This window comes from Ammodytes marinus (assembly GCF_949987685.1).
Source record: "Ammodytes marinus genome assembly, chromosome: 19".
Classification (NCBI taxonomy): domain Eukaryota; kingdom Metazoa; phylum Chordata; class Actinopteri; order Uranoscopiformes; family Ammodytidae; genus Ammodytes; species Ammodytes marinus.
In genome coordinates, this window is record NC_137223.1 from 14332952 (window position 1) to 14353891 (window position 20940).

The 20940-nt window shown below is 42.3% G+C and overlaps 1 protein-coding gene across 1 annotated transcript; it reads right to left on the reverse strand.

The window, feature by feature from the left end:
* Positions 1–946: 946 nt before the first annotated feature.
* Positions 947–20508, reverse strand: ppp1r14c (protein phosphatase 1, regulatory (inhibitor) subunit 14C). The gene is made up of 4 exons (XM_080047811.1): positions 20166–20508; positions 5195–5278; positions 4798–4830; positions 947–3389 (listed from the first exon to the last, which is right to left on the reverse strand). The coding sequence occupies exons 1-4, from the start codon at positions 20415–20417 to the stop codon at positions 3315–3317; spliced, it is 444 nt and encodes a 147-aa protein (XP_079903937.1). The 5' UTR covers positions 20418–20508; the 3' UTR covers positions 947–3314.
* Positions 20509–20940: the final 432 nt, after the last annotated feature.

Here is a 20940-nt window from a genome sequence, read left to right on the forward strand (position 1 = left end):
GGGGCTAGACATGCTGCAGATAAAGGCTACTCGAGCGCACGTTGAGCAATCATGTCATACCCTGATGAGCACTTTACAGAAAGAGACGGCACACATTACTGTCCTACTAAACTAGTGCCGCACTGTGTGGCAATGAGAAGGAACACATTGGCCGACTATGATGCTCTAATATTCCCATTGTGCAGAAACACAGGCATGTGGAAGCACACATACTGTATGAAGAACCCCCCACACACACAAATCTCAACATGTTTCAGTAATGGCGTCTGCTTGTTAAATGGGCTTAGTGGATCAATAAAACCCTGATGTATGTCCTCCAAGTACGGCTACAGCTAAATTTGGCAACAAACCTAATATTACAATCAAGCTGATATTAAAGGAGAAGTAAGTGATATTTTTTGTTAATATACGTGTTAAATCTCTCTAAATTCACACAACAATCACTTAAACAGTATGCACAGTTCATAACACAGGTCTCCCAGTCATTCAGTACTGCAGTAGTTGCCAGTTAAAATTGAGTATCCCGCTCGTTTTATCCAATCAGGAGACAGAGTGCTTTAAAGCAGCGGGTCTCTTTGCCCATGAAAGATGACTTGCTGCTCTTCATCACGGCACTTTCTGACGAAGACGGCTGCACGTTCATGTGGTGGTGACGTAGGGACGAGGACGTTAGCTAAAAGGACCATATCGCTTACTTCTCCGTTAACAATGTTATAAATGAGTATTAAATTATTAGGTGTTTTTTGTTAGACAGGGCCAGGCTAGCCGTTTTCCTATATACCTGTCAGAAATGACTGATACCGTTCTTCTTATCAAAGTCTGGGCACGAAAATAAATAAGTATATCAACCAAAATGTCAAACTATTGTTTTAAAGAAGGCACGCATACCATGCATAGTAAACACATCCTTTATCCATACAAAAACCAAACATACACAGGGAAGAGATCTGTTTTAACAATAGAGTTCATCTGCATTTTTTTATTATCAGCAAAAACAAACCACACACCACATTACATTTCAAAAACAAGAACGCCTATTGTGGATGTACAGAAGAAAAAAACTGCAGCTGAAAAACTGAATAGTTTAGTTTCAATAATATAATAATAATAAGGTATAAAAAGGAAAGTGTTCTATTTTGTGAAATAAAAACCTGTGGGCCAACAAAATGTTCCCCTCAACATGCAACTTTAAAAATACATGCAAACGTAAAGCTTTCTAGTATGGACCCCTTCAAAATATTCTCCACGTGAAATCCCATAAATTGTAAAATATATCAGCCTATTGCCCCTGAACTGTTTCTTGACAGAGGAAATCTTATGGAGTACCTCAACATGAACCCTGGGTGCATGTCAGTTGTCTGTAATGAATTCCCCTTCAACTTTCCCTTTCAATTCACTGATTTTGTTTGCCGTTTGAAAGTAAAATGCAAAGAGGACACCAATTTGGCCTGTACGCAACCCCATCGATTAGGAATAACACGTTTTTTGTGGACGCATTTCTCCGGGATTAAACGCCAGTGAACATGTGTTTCAAACCAAAACCTGGGAAGAACATCAAAAACAGCACCATTTTTTAAATATTCCTGGATTCTCCCCAACGTGACACTCACGTCGTTGCAACACAAATAAGTTCTACAAAGTCAGACATGGTAGCTTAGTCAAAAAAGTATTTTTTGCTTGATTATAATTCATAATATCTATACTCTGTATCAGTGTTTTTTTGTTGTCTGTTGTAAGCATGCTGGACGGGTGCTTTGCGAGTGTTATGTTTAAACCAAACAGTGCCTGCTTTTGTCTTTGGCAGCTGAAGGTATATGTACTGTATATCATATGGCAGGTTGAGGTCTGCTCCATTCTGGTTGGTTCACGATTGACTGCTCCGAAATTAGACAGATCCCAACCCCCTAAAACGATAGTCATGATTGTACCAGAGCTTACAGGTTTGTAAGTGTGTTGATGCATTAACAACAAAAAATAACTAAATCCACCTCCTAAACCTGGGAGTAGGCAAATACCATCTATTTTCTGCAAACTAGAAAGATTTCTTAAAATTCTGCGCCCTCCCGAGAGTTTCAAAAAACAATCTCTGTGGAAATGCTGCGTCACACAAAGGACATTGAGGATGTGATGCTCCATTATATTGGCACTCCTTCTCTTAACTGTCAATGTTTTCAAGTTGTCCTCAGGTTCTGACTTCACCGTCTTTGCCTAAGGTTCGGTGCTAGGAAAACGGTGAACTGATCCTGGATACCCTTAAAGGCAACATCAACCTCAACCACTATTAGAGAGGTAACTGAGCAGGGTTAAGTGTAACAAAGAACTGCAAATGTTTGGGCTTTGTGCTTAAACCGAAACGATCAACTGATATGTATTCTGATGAGGGAGAGCAACGAGCAACACTGCATACCATGATAATATAGTAGTGGAAGGCTGCCAATCATACAGGTATTGCAGTCTCCACAGGGAACTACAACACCCATCATGCCTTGATGTGGTTAAAAATGTGTACTAGAACAGTAGGTAAGAAAACAAAACTCTTTATTTTAGCCTTGTTTGCTAAAATGTCCCCACAATTCCCAAAGTTCACACATCACAAAAGGACAAAATTGATGTGAGAACACCTTGTGCTTAAAATAAAACTACAGAGCTCTCTTACATATGCAAGCACTGACAGAGTGAGGAGAAGAAAAAGATGGACTTTAAAGTAGGACAAAAAACAACAACTGTTGACCACATATCAATCACATGAACAAAACATGGCAACAGACAGTTAATAAAAATTTAAAAAAGTAACAGCAAAACACCTCAGTAAAAAAATGACAAAATCATGAAGCACTGTTTACATAGTGCTACAGCTAATTTCACACCTACTTCAGTACAAACATGTTTTTTTTACCACCTTCCTCTTTGAGATTCACCTCAAGTCTGTTATGGCCGTTGGGATCACAGCATCCGTTTGTAACATGGCTCTGAAATGTGGAAGTAGGTGTTCATGTTAAAAGCACAGGTGCAGTTCTGGCACATTCCAGGGCTTGACATTTTACTGTGGCCGTACGCTATATAGAACCATGTCGGCTCCGTTTTGCTTGAGTACCTTTCAACAGTCAAATATTATATTACACCTTGTTATCCTATGTGATTGTGAAATGAATTACTAGTGCTATATGCATGGAGTTCATGGTGTATGTTTGCAGGTTGAAGAATCGTTACTAATGCTGTTATGGTTCAATAAATTATTCTTTGTGATGACAGTCCATGTTGAGTGGGTTAAGCTGAGTTGACGTAGTGGTTGATTGATGGTTGACATACAGCCATTATAGGCTCTTCTTAGTTGGAGCACTTAGTTTTCTCATTCCCCTTATCCTGCCCAGCAACTCACGGACAAAGTCCTGCAAGAAAGAGAGAATAGAGATAGACAGTTATTAATCATTTAAGTATTTGACATGCAATAAAGTTATCAAATGTAATAATCAAATAATCTCAGAGGACAATTAAAGTCTTCAATTGTCACCAAGCCCTTCAATGCAATCGACAAAACAAGTGTATTGGTTTGTGTGTGTCTGTGTTGTGGGGAACTGTTTGGGAGAAATAAATATCTTGATGTGTGCTGATTGCATAGAAAAATCCAGCTATACGTAAACTACTAAAGAGATGGAAAAAAAGAATATGTAGCACCCCACCTGATTATGGTGGTATTGCCCTTTTAAAAATGGAAATGGTGCAGTGGATTATGAAAATAGTCGGTTGGTAAGAAAAGCGGACAAAGATAAGCCACATCTTGGGTTTTAAGCAAGATATTGTAAAGGTTCACAATATAGTGTGACTGGTGGAAAATATGCTGGAATATAATCCTTCTCATAATACCAGGGATGACACTGCATGTGACCTAATTACTGATAACTCCCGCCCTCTCTCTCTCTCTCTCCTGCTACAGTATCTCCCTATACTTCTGTCTGTCTTCCTTCCTCTAGCTGACTGTTCGTGTATCCCTCTCTTTCTATCTCTTGGTAATCCCATAATTTATCTCCTGTTATTTGCCCAGTGTACCCTTTCTTTCATCCTCACTCTCCATCCCTCCCTAATTTAGTCAAATTCACCTTTTTCTCTCCATCGCACCATTTACAGTTAATCCCCAGCGGATGCCTTCTTTGTGGGATTGTGAGATAAAGCATTATGCATTTTGTGTGTGTGTGTGTGTGTGGGGGGGGTGGGGGGTTAGTGGGTGCGAAATGTATCAGTGGCTGTCATCCATGTTGGAAACTTCTGTAGCTTTGGATACCAGTGACCTTGTATAGGTTGTCTCAAGCCACACACACACACACACACACACACACACACACACACACACACACACACACACACATGAATGACATATGGGGATTCCAGGCCGGATGAGATCACCCTATGTAGGGGTGATTTGATTGGTCAGTACTAATGTTAATCACCAAAATAGCTTAACCCTTCCTCCGCCGAACACAAACACTCAACACCTCAAATCCCCTCTCTAGTAAACAAATGTAGGGTGTGTGGTGGACTTATATGGCTTAGTGTCTGTTTTGTGTAGCTCCTGATCCTTTTAACCATCTATTTAGGTCAGGATGAAAACACAAAAGTGAGGGTCACCAGACATAAATTAACACACACAGACACATCTGGGACATCATGCGTCGACATACAGCGCTCAATAAACTGCTAATCGAAACAGTGCATCTGAGCATCAGTAATGTCCGTCTGCACACAGGCTGCTATATGTCATTGATTGTACGTATAGATGACAGGCACACTCAACATACTCACCTCTGTTGGTTTGTAGCAGTCTATTAATGACACCTGTGCAAAAAGTGAGAGAGAAAAAAAAATTGAGAAAAAAAGTGAGTTGTTCAGGGTTTTGACATTTTCAGACATTCCCTTACCAATCACTACAGCTTGTTGAATTTTCTTTTTTATTCACTAAGAAAATTGTTAATTTATTGAATTATTTTACAAGTTGGCAGCTCCTGGTCTGTTTCTGCACAGCTAGTGTCATATTGAATGGTTAAAAAACGTATGGTTGTGTAAATCATCATTAGCTTTGGTATCAGTCGGCCACAATCAAACACCAAGAGTTATGAACAGTGCAGTAGAGAAGGCAGAAATGGCAATTTGTCCACTGTTAGAACACTTCATAAAAAAAATTAATCCGTCAGGGGTGTACCTGCAGTCTGCTGGCTCGCTCGTCATCATCGTTGACCTCCAACAGATCGTCTATGTCTATCTCTACCTCTGGCATCTCCTCCTCCTGTAACGCACAAACAAAAAAAAAACTCTTGGTTAGAGAACTGTTCACAATAAACATTATTATTGTTGTGTTTTGGCAATTACTCCTCACCAAAACAATCCCAATTACACTGTCTCTCACTTTAACTTTCTGTCATTTCGACTTTAAGCAAAAATCCAACAATATACGCAAAACACTGTTTCCACATCTCTGCTCTTTAAGCTTTAATAGCCCGGACCTACTGTATATATGCCTATTAGGAGCAGGCAGGCATCATATGGAAATGTCATTGTGCAATGCCGAGGCTGGCAGGGCTGGGTTGTTTAGTGGCTCGCTGGTTAGAGGCTGTGTTCTGCTCTGCACCACTTCAAAAGGTCCTGTGTTCATTTCATTTCACCACGAGGCGTGTGCAAAAGAGGCAATGCAGGCAGGATCAAGCCTTCCCCTCCCAGCCACCACATGACGTATTCCTCCCTTTTGGGAATTAAAACCATGAACTGTACGAGTTCATCCAAGTGGTGGCCTTTACCAACAGCTCAATTGCTTACTGTCAACATACAGTACTGTATGTTGACAGCAAAATGGACTCTGCAGACGATTTTGCTTGGAGTTACTACCATATAAGATGATTCTGCACCTCACGATTTATGTCCTAATGCCAACTTGATTGGGGATGTAGTAAATGGGTTTAGTAGTAATTTATTTTCTATAACCAAACTAAAGCCATGGTCAGCTGACTGTATGCTTGCTCCTAAGGCCAAGGTTTTTCTTTTCGCTTTTAGAAAGTTTCTCATGTCCTTCCTTGGCTATAAAGTGTGTGTGTGTGTGTGTGTGTGTGTGTGTGTGTGTGTGTGTGTGTGTGTGTGTGTGTGTGTGTGTGTGTGTGTGTGTGTGTGTGTGTGTGTGTGTGTGTGTGTGTGTGTGTGTGTGTGTGTGTGTGTGTGTGTGTGTGTGTGTGTGTGTGTGTGTGTGTGTGTGTGTGTGTGTGTGTGTGAGTGTGTGAGTGTGTGAGTGTGTGTGTTTTGAGCCTCTCAGAGGACTCCTGTATGCTTTTGCCTGGAGCGTGAACTGGTATTCAGATGCAGGAACATGGAGGATGGAAGCAGGAGCACTGGGGATGGAAGGATGATTTGATTTAAGCTCAGAGCGTTTAAACTCGGTGGATGTGACTTCACTTTTGCGTGGGTGGGTTGATGTGCACAGAATAGAATTAGCTCACAATTATACCTTTTATGAAATTACAATACCAAATGTGAGACAAGAAGCGAGATGTGTCCTTTATGTTCGACGGTGGGTGACTACAGATGAAGTACCCACATCTTTTTTCTAAAAAAACTGAACTGTGAAAAAAAAAATTAATTCCACTTGAAATCAGTGACGCTTGTATGGCCCACACAGACCATTTTCAATTAGCTCATACACGCTTGACACTCATACCCATACTTGCACCCAAGGCTTTCCCACCTTCATTCTTATTCCTGAGCTGTTAAGAGGCATTTACACAACTTGCATTTTAAGCATCGCAGCCACTCCAGAGACGAGCATCCCCTTCGACCTACCTCTCGCTCTCTCTCTCTCTCTCTCTCTCTCTCTCTCTCTCTCTCTCTCTCTCTCTCTCTCTCTCTCTCTCTCTCTCTCTCTCTCTCTCTCTCTCTCTCTCTCTCTCTCTCTCTCTCTCTCTCTGCATCTTACTGAGAGATTCCCGCTCTGAAACCCCTCCCCCCTACACCTCGTTATGGAAACAGAAAAGAAGGGAGGAGAATCGAGGGAATGTATCAAAGCTTGTCATCTATAAGTACAGAAGTGTAGGACTGAGGTCATATGCAAATGCAAAAAAAAAAAACATCAGAGGAGAGATGAGCCATTTCAAACTGAGGAGAAGAGGGATAAATGGCTGGATAGACTGCAATGTGGAGAGAAGGGAGGCAGCTGTGTTAAGTAAGGGGGGTATATGATGGGACATAAGCCTAATGCGTTTGCTGTCTTTCATTCATTTTCATGTTCAAAGTGCAGTATCTACTTGGTCTTTGACACTTGCGTTTTTGGCATCTGCTATACCATGTACTATATGATAATGTCAAACAAATGCGAAATTTTGAAATAAAAATATGATAAACTAAGAACAAATATGTAAAAGCCAAGGATGGATTTGTATGCTCTATAAATCGTATATATTGCGTTTATACCACATAAATGAGGCAGTAGCTAAATCTAATCATGATGGAAAATAGAGTCGTACCAGATAAGCTAGCCCTGCTCAAAGCTAACTAGCCTAGCTGATCTCAACCTCCAGATGAAATTCAGGTGATTTGATGACCTCAACATAATGGTACTTAATATTATATGTGTAAAAATATTAATGCACTGGTTGTCCTAGCTCAGTAGTTCAAGTGGGCAAGAAAGCTGAAGAAAGAAACAAAAGCACATTGTGTTGGTAATACCACACTATAGAAGTGCCATTTATTTTTTACAGTGACGTTTCTACAGTATTTTAGGTTTTATTTAAAAACTGTGACTACTTTTACTGATAAGCCTAAAAAGTTATGCTTTTACTACTTATTTTGGTTTTCATCAAATCAATCCATCCATCCATCTCTAGCTCTCTTTCTCTAGATAGCTGGCAGGCTGTCTGTCACCCTCTGTCCTCTGTCACTGTGATTGGTGTTGACTAGGGCAAGCATGCCCTGTGCATGAAGCATGACTGCAGCAAATCGCCAACGACGTGCAAATCTTCTCACACACACACATTCGCTACCATCAATCTTCTGCAGAGTACCGCTCACCACAGGGCTTCATTGCTCTGTGGAGCTTGTGAGAAGAATACCTCCGTGTGTTGAATAATCTGCATGCAATGACAGGAATGGAAAACGCTCGCACAAACTCAAGCACCTCACATGTAGATAGGCACTGAACTTGTTGTCCTGCTAGTGATTGAGAGCCTAAAATAGTCCCAGTCACACCCACGGCCCCAGGGGAAAACAATTTTCCATCTTGCCAGCAGTGGAAGGGTGATAAAATGACAACACACAATGCCAGGAGACAGAATGGAACGGACAAGACACACACACAAGCACATTCAATAATGCCAAAACAATTTTATGAGAGGGTGAATAGAGGCACAGGTTGAAAAGGCTTTCATACAACTCCTGGCAGAATCTCATCCGAAGAATAAATATTTAATGGGAGATGCAGGTATTGTTACAACACGTTTAACAAGAGGAGACGTTTTTCTTGTTTCATCAGACACATGAAAAGGAGAGAAATAGAAGAAACCTTGATTGCAGATGTGAATGAAAGACATGGTGATGATAAAAAGGAAAGAAGTCGGTCAGTGTGTTTCTTATGTGTAGAGGATGGTGTGCGCAATATAAATAACAAGGAGTGTTCCTTGTAATGAAGGCAACTTTCAGTATACGAGCCAGCCAGCAAAAGGCAAGTCGGAGAGAGAAACGGAGGGCGAGACAGCCAGCCAACTGTTTTTGGTGTGTGTGTGTGTGTGTGTTGTGTCAGACTTGTTTTCTTCGTCAGCTAAGCAGCCGGCAGCGTTTTTCAGTCTGGTTCGTCTGTGATGAGGAGGTGAATCGAAGCTAATGTGAGCAGCCTGACCCTGTGATTCACCACAGACTCTATTCAAAACACTCTGAGCGAACAAAGAGTCAAACTCTGTGACGGGGAATCACTTCACTCAGGCCAAGTGATTCATAATTATTCCTATTCAGAGCCTACATGAACTTGAACTACCAGTTGTATTGAACAGCGGCTAAGACTCACTGAGGGCTTTTTCCAAGGCTACAACAATAATAAATATTAGGTCGATGGAACCTTCTCAAATACGTTTTTATTTTATTTTATGTATGCCATGGCTATAAGTAATGATTAGCTAAGAAGCTAGCTGCTCACTTGTGCTTGATACTGCAGTAAAACTGTTTGGCAAGCTAGGACAAGTTTTCTGTAGCCTTCGCTAGCCCATATACAGTAGTTTCACTAGCACAAACATCACACAACTGTCCATGCAAAATTAGCATGGCTCCACCCATGTCAAACAAAAGGAGTATCTTATTATGAAGAGGAAACCGGTTTTTAAAAAAAGAGAAAGAAAGCAATGTTTTTAAGTAGCAATTTAGTTGGCTATATTGTAACATTAAAAACAACATATTCACACCCACAGCCATGGTCTACTAACTTGTATAAGTTTGAAACAAATTAAAAATTTCGTACACAGCTGGCAGTAAATTAGCTCGCTAGAGGTAGCTCTAGGTCGCCTATCCCCTTCAATTGTGTCTCTGGACAATCATGGCAGCTGTCAGGTACAGATGCTGAAAATGGAAGCATAAAGGGGGTCCCTATGTTCCCAAAGCCCAATCCCACAGCCCTATGTTCCTGAAACACAGATTTAGGGTAAGGTGACAGGGAGAGGTTAGAATAGGATTGAGACACACACACACACACACACACACACACACACACACACACACACACACACACACACACACACACACACACACACACACACACACACACACACACACACACACACACACACACACACACGGGCTGTGGGAACATAGACACACTCCCCATAAGACTCAACACCACTTTCTTGATCTGTTTCTTTTCTTCACTCACATTTATCTTCAATAATTCTTGTGATTTTGTAATGTTAGTGCGAAGAGCACAGGGACATTCAGTCTCTACATGTAATGGTATACAGAAACTGAGTTTCTCTGAAATACAGGCACAATGTGGCTGACAGTGCCAGATACCTCACATAACTTGATAATATTGAACAGAACACATACAAACACGCACACAGTTTGATGTGGTTTCACAGACAAGTTTTCCAGCAGACTAATGAGATAACATCACCCACGCTAAATCACTGTGCTCTATTCAAGTCATAAAGATTACTTAGGAAATAATACAAAGAATTGGAAGAGAAAGATAGTATTACAGAAAGGGAGGTGAATTTTTAACAGTAAGAAGATGCTAAAATGTTCCAACCATATGGTCAACAATCAAAATGCATCGAAGAACAGGGAATAAAAGTGGAAAATAAAATAGCCTATAGCGCAGGAATGGAAGAAGACAACAATGAAATAACAATGGATATTTGTGAACTTTTGCAACTGTGCAGAGATGAGAGTAACATAGAGGTAAAAGAGTGATGATGAGAGAAGTATAATTATAAAATACACAAGAGGAGTTAATGGGATGCAGGGAGATGGGGAGCGCACAGATAAGTAGGTCACTGTATTGATGAGGAAAGAGTGGAAGGAAGCAGAGGATTGTGTAACACAGTAAAAAAAAAGAAGAAAATCACGACTCAGCTCTCTTCCTCTCTCAGTACACTGCCATGCTGTGTCACATCAAAGCCAGGAGGAGCTCAAGGTGGGACCAATTCATCATGGTGAGACCGCAGGAATGAGGGAGAGAGAGAGGGAGAGAGAGAGAGAGCACTGCACACCAGAGAATAATGGAAGGGTGACGATTGGGACTAGAGGAATAAGTGAGAGGGCCGAGGTGAGCAAAAGGGCAATGCAGGTGTGAAACGATAAAGTTTAAAGGTTTGCGAGGCTTCCAATGAAGGCTTCCACAACTCTCAAAGTTTAAAATACTTAACCTGCGTTCCAAATCGCATACTCTCTTTTTTTCTATTTACTGCATCTGACCATAATAAGAATCTAGTTAGCATGCAGTAGCCATGCATTTGGGACATAATTTTACTTATTTATTTCATCATAACATTGCGCCTTGATCTTGCCTCTTGCTTTTATATCCGTCGCATCCCCGGCTGTTTCATACGGAGGCTCCGTCGATGTGACGTCACTTCCAGTGTGCACTGGATTGTGGGTCAGAATTGCCCAAATAGCATGTTGATTTCGACACTAAAAAATCTCGTCGTGATGTAGTAGACAGCCAGGTATTTTTAAGCATACTAAATCTGACAACAAGAATTGGGACATCCTAAATCTTTTTTTAAATAGCAGAAAGTATGCGTATTGGAATGCAGGATTGGTTACAACAAAAAGCTGCTATGGTTATAGAAATAACTGTTTTCATAGTTATTCTTTCCTCGCATATCACCTCTCCCTTCGCAACACCCCCCCCCCCCCCCCCCCCCCGCTCCAGCTGTGCAATTTGCTGAAACCATACAGCACGGATGATGTGACTTCACTGCATAAAGTTAGCTGCTGCAGCAAAAAAGCTCTTTCCCACGCTGATTCAGCGGTACCTCCAGAGGACACCTTATATCAGAGAGGAAGGGGAGCTGCTAGAGAAAGAGGACTGAGAAGAGTTAATCCTCAAAGGGGAAATCTCAGCCAAAAATAACAATGATTCTGCATGCTGAATTTTTTCAGAAGCTAATGGCGCTGTCGTTAATGTCCTAACGATTCATTAACCCCCTATTAAAAAGGAGTCGCTTCACCACAATGCATTGATTTCCCTCAGAACTCCCATCAACCAGCTCTCCAATCACGTAGGTGTTTTTTGGCCTTACACCTGTGTCCGACCAAAAAGTGGACAATGACCGACTATTCCTTCAATGTGTTTAATGTTGTCTGCACAGTCAGTCACAACAGTTCTTGCAGTGTATACAGTATATATCCCCCCATGGAGATGTTGATCCTCCAAATGATGAAGTCCAAAGAACAGTCACAACGACTCTCCCAGACCAATGTCCTCCTCAGACGCAGCTTGATGTTCTTTGACATTTTTCCTTCGTCTCATATCCCACCTTGAATTCCTGCTTAAATAGATAGAAGCATTTTGCCTTTCCTATATAAAGTTAAGTTTCTTTATTTGTCTATTTACACAAGGCATATCGAAATTCGTTCTTCGCATATCCTCAAGTTACCACACTTCGGAGGGGGTCAGAGCGCAGTCATAGTACAGCGCCACTGGAGCATATACAGTGTAGTGTGAAAGTTTGTGAACCCCTTGAGCCTTTTGGAATTTTATTTATTTTAACCATTATTAATTCATTTTGATCAATACCAGTATTTTTTATATGAAATAACAGATGTTTGTTTATCAATTCAACATTTTTCTTTTCCAGAAATCAACTGTTAAAACAGATAAAACTAATTATTTAACAAATGTTGTATGTGCAAAAGTTTGTGAACCCTAAGCTGCATTGCTTAAATCGAGCAAGGTAAACACAATCAGGTGGGCCAAATCGAGTGATGAAATAGACCAATGTAATGAGAGATCTTTAGGGAAGAAATTGGGCGGCACTAGATAAAACAAAGATAAAACCAGGTCAGTTTAGGCCCACCAAACTGAACCCATACAGGTCAGACATGCTCAAAGGGGAAGCAATCTCAGAGGAAGAAAAATGTTGTTTTGATAAACAAACATCTGTTATTTCATATAGAAAATATATTGATAAAAATGAATTAATAATGGTTAAAATAAATAAAATTCCAAGAGGCTCAAGGGGTTCACAAACTTTCACACAGCACTGTATACTGTACATATATGACCTCATTCTCTTTCTGGTTTAAAATCCCGATTTGAAGCCTGGACAGAAGTATTGTTGTCGATTCAACCACTAAAGTGCCCGCATTTGTTCTGTGACCCTATTTCACAGTGTTGTGATTCGAGGGGCCGCATGATTCATTTTACTGTATTTACCAGGCGAACAGTTCCTCCCTGAGGCTAATGTATTGACAGCTGGGGCCCATTTGGACGTTCGCTCTCAGCAGCTTCCAGCCAAACTGGACGTGAAACGTCAATAGCACCAGGGTCATAAGAAGCCAGGCGGTCGAATAGATGGATTTATACAAAGTCAGATGTGATTACAAAAAAAACCTTTGTTGTGAGTATAGGGTAAAAGCAGTGGTGTAGCAGCGATTACCCATTTTACACTCTGTTTAGTTTATTTTTAGGCATTTAATACATAATAGTGGGTTCTTGTTGATTGGATCCACCGCTGCCAAATGTGCTGAGTCATTCATTATATAAATAAAAAGGTAGACGTACAAGTAAACTACACTCACACAAATGAACACACCCACCACACAGACTTTGAAAGTCAAAACAATCATCTTCTCTCTCTCCATCTTCCCCTCATCTCCTTCCCTCCCTCCACTCACAGAGACGTGTGAACGGCGACAGTGTTTTGTATCTTTTTTTTCACAGCACCAGCCGTAAATAGAGAGAGACTGAGTCAGTGTTAGTGCACGGCCAGTTTATAAATTGTGTCGGCAGGCTGACAATGACCGCAGTGATTAAGCAGATCATCTCGGGATGGGAGGAGATGTCATGGGAAGACAAGAAAGTCAGTGTGTGAGTGTGAAAAGTCAACATCTCTTCCTTCCATGTACATTCCAATGAAGCTTTAATCACTCCACAGCTCTCAACCCATTTTAAATGTGAAATTCGCTTAACAAACAACTGCTCGCCCAGGTTGAAAACAATGTAAATTATTCAAATGGATTGTCATTTGTTCTTTGTTCCGCACTATACGCCTTTAGACCTATAATTTAACTTAATAACCCGCAGACATTTCTGCATCCTTTTTGTTTTTCCATCTTTCCCCATCTCTATTGTCATCGTCTATACAGCAGACCCACTGAAATGCCTTCAAGTGTTTTGGTATTAGGAACATCTAAAACCTCCAAGGCAGCATTAAAGTATCACAGCAGAACCCATAAACACAATATGCTGTATAGAGTTAACAGAGTGAGGAACCATAAAGGACAAGGGAGAAAAAGGTTACTGAAAGAAATGAAAAGAAGCAGGCTGACGGCAAGAACAAAACTAATTTGACAAAAACATGCTTTGATCATATCATTGACATTTTGTCATCTTTTTTTTGATAATGATTCCTTCCTTTCATGTTTCATGCTTGATTGCTTGTAAGTTTCATGTTGATTGGATTTGTATTACATATTGGGGGTCCTGATATATTATGTTCTGTGGCAGTGAGGTTATCGCTTTATCAATGTGGCAATTAAATGTTCAGACAGCAAATGTGATTAACAGCGTCAACTATAGACATTAAATTGGCTGATCTGGAATAGAATGTGTAATGGGAGGGAGAGAGAGAGACATACAGACAGACAGACAGAATAAAAGTCTGCAGAGTGACATCAGGATGAAGCACGTAGGGAGATGACAGCCAAGGGAACAAACACATTGTGACCCTTGCACTCTTGCTTTGCTTTGGAGATAGATAATTGACACCTTTCTGCTGCGTGTGTGTTTATAATGGCTTCAACAGCCGGTGGCCGTGCGCTCACTAAAAGCCCTTCCTGTCGTCACCTCTGATTTGTTTAGCAGCAGATGTGCGCGTCTTGCAGGTGCGACATGAAATGTGTCAACGCGCGCCTCGGACACAGACACAAGCGTCTATTTCTGTCTGTGAAATTTAAATGGCCGACGGATAAACGTCTGGCTTTTTCTAAGCACAGATAACAGATACAAAGATGACCTTCCCCCACCCAGCCAGATCCATAAACACTCCAGGGTCACCCATTAAAAGCAAACATCCAGCTGGACAGGCCAAATCTCCCCCCAATGGGTGGATCTGTCATCTGGGCTGTTATAATTGAGTTAATGGTGGATGTTCTACATTCAGGTGTATAATGCGTGCATGGATTTTTCTTTCTCCGATTCTGCCTAATGTCCATGTTGCTCTTCCTACCCCCCTTGCTTTTTTTTTTTTTACAAATTTGACCTTTGACAGATTGACACACTCGATTGGTGCAGAGAGCCCATCTTGGTAAGAATGAGGTAATCAAGCTGAGCCCACTTCCTGCCATCAGTCAGAGGTAGATGTGTTCAATTGATCAATGATCTGAATCACATCCGTCAAAGATGACGGGTGAGCATTTGAAATGGGACAATAAAAAGGATGCAACCAAGATCATAAAATATTGCTTACTGTACGTCCACAGTAGGTGTACAAAGAGTGTATCCAGTAACCTTAATGGTAACACGATGCTTCTGTCTTTGTGTGTCAATATGTGTGTGTTAATCCCTGCCAGGCTATTCCTAAACCTATTGAACTTAGCTAATGACTTGGGTTTGAGTTGCACTGTTTACTCCTCCTCTACTGCACTATGAGGTTCACATGATACGCGTCCGTTTCTCTCCTTCCCAGCAAAGGGAAACGATATTGACAAGGTCGCAGGAAAAACAAAAGGGGGAGGGCAGGATAATGACACAATACAGGATGGAAATCTAGCACACTGTGGTGAGGGGTTGTGCTATCAACGAGAAGATGCTCCATCTCCCAGCTCACATCGCTCCATTAGGTCCAAGTGTGTACACCGACTTGTGTGTGTGTGTGTGTGTTTTACAATAAGAACACAAGGACTCATCCCCTCATGGAAAAGTACCCATGACCGCTCGCCACCCCAAATCTGTCAAAGAGCATGTAGGGCCTAATACACACACACACGGCCTGAGGGCAGAGCGCTGCATGTCGGCGGGGTTTGTGCTTGCACACATGAATAAGCTCCATTGAGTTGGGGCTCTATTGAAGCTGAGCCATGGAAAAGTAGGGCATTACAGTGTCTCTCTCTCCCCTCATTCTGCGGCATGCACCCCTACAACACACACTTGAAATGGCAGAGTCTGATAGACAGATTTGCTACTCTATCAATCTATGTTATTATCTGTCACACACACACACACACACACACACACACACACACGTTCATTGATTGTGTTTAGGTGCTCCCAGACGGACACTCTGGCTAGTGCTGCCTTTTAATCACCTAGACTTGACCTCAGCATTAATCTGCAGTCTATCACAGTGGGCTACTGAATGACTGCGGGGGTTAGTGGTTTTCAGAGGTTGTGAAGAATGTGAATATATTTACAGCCATTCAAAATATAAAAAGTTACATCATTACTAGCCTTTTGTCAGCTCATCCTTCAAAAGGATTAGGACTAGAAGCATTAAGAGGTTTCCTTTTTTGTAATAGAATATTACATTATGTCATAATAATATTAATAGATTTGACTTGAAGGTCAAATCAAGGTTGCAGTGACTGCAAAGGTAGAAAAACACTGCAACACCGTAGCGATAGTGTAATGCAAACGTTAGCAATGGGCTTTGTAAGAGAGCAACATTGCAGAAAATGAAAAGGAGAGAATAAGATACTGTAGCCAATGACTCCTCTGTATTAAGAGGTGCACTGGGAGCACTTGGGTCCTTGACTTCTCTCTCTCTCTCTCTCTCTCTCCCTCTCTCTTGAAGTCACCACTCCTTTCTGTTCCCTCCTCTTGCTCCTCTCTCCGTCCTCTGAACAGCACAAATGAACAGAGGCAACATATCCCCAGGAGAGTAGAGAGGGGGATCCATCTCTGACAGAACTCACCTTCTGTTATCCTATCGCCCAGAGAGACACAAGCAAGAGACTCCAGGCAAATTAAAAAACTATTTTGGGCAAAAAAACATTCCAAATAAAAGACTATAAGAAAACAGGACAACATACCATGGTGATTTTTAACGGTGTTGTTTGTTTCGAGGTTAAATAAATTCTTTGCTTATTCACATTCTTCAGAGAGTTTGTTAAAAAGATCGACACCTAATATAAAAATTAATTCCACAACTGATAACAAGCCGTTTTGCATTTTAACAATGTACAGTAAGTAACGCATTTTTTTTGTACTGGTTGGCTTTTTTGTATTTGCATTTGTTGTAAGAGCACAGAGCAGAGGCTTTATCTTCCCTGGGTTTTTGAACCTGCAACCCGGGAAATATTTTGGACAGGAGAATTTGGAAGCAGAAATTCTCACCTAAAAGACTTACGGAAAACAAAATCCTTTTATGCCTAATTTAACCCTTTCCACACTCCACTGCATTAAGCATCAACACACACTCTGTTAGTTGTTCTCTAGTATCGGGTTGTCTTATGAAATTGATACAGGGTCTGACCTTTAAGCTGGACCGGCACATCCAAATCAGCAGTGTTTCACACACACACACACACACACACACCCCTTTGTGGAATGAACATGGAGGTGTTAACAGCCATGGCGGGGAGTGTAAACTTCCTGTTTACATTCACGTGGCCAAACATCATCAGTGAAGCTCTAAAGTCCACCTGCTCCAACACTGCCGTCATCCTATCTATATTTATTCAGGGGGATGAACAGACACATGCACGGATGAATGCGAGCCCTAACAATGCGCCAAAGTGACAACGTGTCAAAATAATGATACGCTGCTTTCATTACCGTCCGTCCTGCCAGTCTTTACACATCTTTCCAACACCCGTCGACCACTGCTCTCAATCCAGAAGACGGCCGTGATATCAGACATGCCAAAGAGCTAATAGGGGATTAGCATTTGATATCATCCCATTTTTTTTTCTGTGCGAAAATCATACTACCGAGGAGGCAGTGTCATGCTGCTTGGAATATATCTATACTGAAATCTACACTGCAGAGCTACTGTGCTTAAATCGAAGTCAGGGGGGGGGACGTCTGCAGACAAGAGAGTGAAGTCTTTTTTCTAACAGCACAGTGCTGCAATAGTGAAAAGACAGATCGCACACTGGCTCTTTACTGCATCAGGAGGTTTTGCTGTGCGAGTGTTTTTGAAAATGCAGCTAAATTGGCAATTGCATTAAACAAATCACGGGTCGACATCCATTGGCAGAGTAAGGCATACGCTATTTGACAGAGATGTGACTGACTGAGCTGACTGCTGGGCTGGTGCACACCCACCCTCATTAAAAAAAAACGTGAAATGAAATGAGCAGTAGATCCGAGTGGGGAAGCATCAATCGACTTGCAGATCAAGCACACCTGCTTACGGCAATACTGACACACAGCCAGGAGCTCAGCCTGCTTTGAAATGTTAACCAGTCCACTCTTTAAGGTGGGCTATATGCAGCTCTTTCCAACCCCTTCCCATAGCACGACTATAAAGAGGAGGGGGAAAAAAAATGTTGGGGAGGAAAAAAATGACATTCGTATAAACAGCAGCTTGTGGCTCCTAAAAAGATTCCCCTTTTGGTAACGATTCAAGTGGGTAGAAGCCGTTTAGGAGCCACCACAGGGCATTGTTATTACGGCTTTGCACACATGCAGACAGTCTATTTGCCTTCCGTGTAGGGGAGAAGCATTTGCATTGAAATGCTCCCGTTAGCCGAGGGTGAAACTGAGACAGACAACAATGCTTTGTTGTTGCCAGTCAGGTGTCCTGCCTGTGATTTGTGCAGGTGTTTCCCTTCCACACACGCACACACTGCAATCATTCTTGGTAACAGTCAGAGATGCAGCATGTTGCATAAATGATTAGGCTCAGACACACACACACACACACACACACACACACACACACACACTGCAACACCGTACACACACACACACACACACCTTCTTTGTCATATTTAAATAAAACACATCCCCAGTGTTGTCTGACAGGTTCTTGTGTGCATGGCACGTGTGGGTGCATGCACACTCACACCGCCTGCTTCATCTCTGTATGTCTGAGGTGACAGACGTGTCTGTGTGTGTGTGTGTGTGTGTGTGTGTGTGTGTGTGTGTGTGTGTGTGTGTGTGTGTGTGTGTGTGTGTGTGTGTGTGTGTGTGTGTGTGTGTGTGTGTGTGTGTGTGTGTGTGTGTGTGTGTGTGTGTGTGTGTGTGTGTGTGTGTGTGGCCGACCCTCTGTTGCGAGGAAGGGGGTCAGAGCCAGAGGAGGTGATTGGCTGGTGAGGAGAGCTACAGCATCAGCACATCCTTAACCCACTGCCCTTCTTTCCCCTTCTACCTCCAGTAAATCCCCTCCCCCCACTTGGCTCAGGCAGCATACTGTGTGTGTGAGTGTGGCACCACACACGCACAAAAACACACGCATGCTCTAACACGTCACCTATAGAATATCTCTGTTTCTGCACCCCCTCCATCTCTGTCTGTCTGTCTGTCTGTCTCCACACACATGCTAGGCCTAGGCGAGCGCAAACCCCCCATTCCATCATCCCCTCTTTAAATGTTAAAGAATGCGACTCTTGTGAGAATAATTGGGCTGTCGATACACTCTGGCGACAGACCGTCGTCCCTCGAAAGGTGAGGAGGGTTTAAAAGGTCAAGAAGAATTTGCCACAGAAACAACATTGGAATTCATTCTAAAATACATAGAGCGTCGATTCACGCAAACATAAATTGAAACAATATAGCCTACTTGCTTTTTATGGTTGAACCTTTTTAGAATTAGTCCCACTTAAAGCCCGCATGCAATAAAATGATTAACCCCTTTAAGAATGCAGTTTAAAAACGTAACAAAAGACCAATGCGACTGGTGCGTAAAAGGCGCAACCGTGAGCATTCCCCTTCTCATTCTCCGCTTCATCCCTCTCTCCCTCTTCCTCAACAGCAGAGAGAGGACACGGTAGGCTATAACACATCGTGTCAAAGTCAAAAGTGTCCTGCCAAGATACACATGATTACACCAGACAGCTTAGACAGCCCTGCCATTCTCGCCTCAGCAGCTGTGAGCCAGTGTTGCAGAGGACAAAGAAACACCAATAAACCTAAAGGCACACTAGACCGTTTAGGTGGAGAGGGTGGGTTCCGCTGTAGCCTAATAACGGGTTGCATTAGTCTGAAGCCTTTTTCAAAGACGGGCTGATTGATTGGAGCGTCCATAAGCTGCAGCTGGAGACGATCCAGATGCAACTCGGTCAAACAGATTCCCCCAATTAATTATATTAAGTGTGTCTTAAAATTTGATTTACCATTGGGTTTTCTCATCCTTAAGCCCATCAAATTGATAGAGCAGGCATTCCAGACCAGTTTCCCTGCGTGTCATTATCTTTGCTATACACTTGTCATTGTCCCCACCCCCCTCTCGTCTCCCCCAAATGTCCACACACGTTTCTGAAGGTGTCGGTAAAAAAAAAGTGAAACAAGGGGATTTTAAGATAGATTGCTGTTCCACACTCACCTCGCAGTCGTACAACTCGCTGAGTTGCTCGATGATCCACTCCTCCAGGTTGAGTCTTTTCCGCAGCTCTTTTCTGTCGTACTTGACCGTCACTTTGCCCTGTCTCCTCTGCACCGGGTCGTCCCCTCTGCCGACCGTGGTGATGGTGGGCCCGGAGCCCACGCAGCCCACGCCGGACGCGCCTTGGAAGAAGACGCGGCTGCCGGCGGTGGGCAGCAGCGGGGCACTAGTCTCGGTGCTGGCGGCCGACATTGAGGGCTCGTTATCGGATCAAATGTGTTGTAAATGAGTGGGGGGAGTCGGACTGCTGCGGTGCTGGGAGGTGGTCTGACTGAGTGTTACACGGCACGGCAGACAGGAGGATAGTGCGGAGCCTTTTAAACAGCTGCTATTTAAAGCGCAGCGCCGGAGACTAGCCGAGAAGGCGGAGCTATACATACGCTGCAAGAAGTGAGCGTTTTTTTGTCTGCTGTTAAAATTCCAATCAATATTGTTCCTTCAAAATAGGAAAGAGAACCTTTTTCAGTGGAGTGGCATTACATGGAATTATGGCTTTCCATTGTAGTGTATTTCGTTATGACACATTTTAAGATTACTGTAGTGTTTATGATACTATACATTTTATATTAAGGCCTATAGGCTACTACTACTATACTATACTATACTACAGGACAAAGACAATGCCTCATCTGGCAGGGGGCAAAGTCAGGGATGTCAGCTGCCTGAGTGAGGAAACCCTCAAGGCTGACCTGTAGATCATTCAAATTTCACACAA

Bases quoted from the DNA above. Each gene is read 5' to 3' on its own strand.
- ppp1r14c (XM_080047811.1), bottom strand. From the start codon at position 20,417: ATGTCGGCCGCCAGCACCGAGACTAGTGCCCCGCTGCTGCCCACCGCC. The intron at 5,279-20,165 runs GTGAGTGTGGAA...TGTGCGTTACAG, and splicing joins GCGAGTTGTACGACTGCGAG to GAGGAGGAGATGCCAGAGGT. The intron at 4,831-5,194 runs GTACACCCCTGA...CTTTTTGCACAG, and splicing joins AGCGAGCCAGCAGACTGCAG to GTGTCATTAATAGACTGCTA.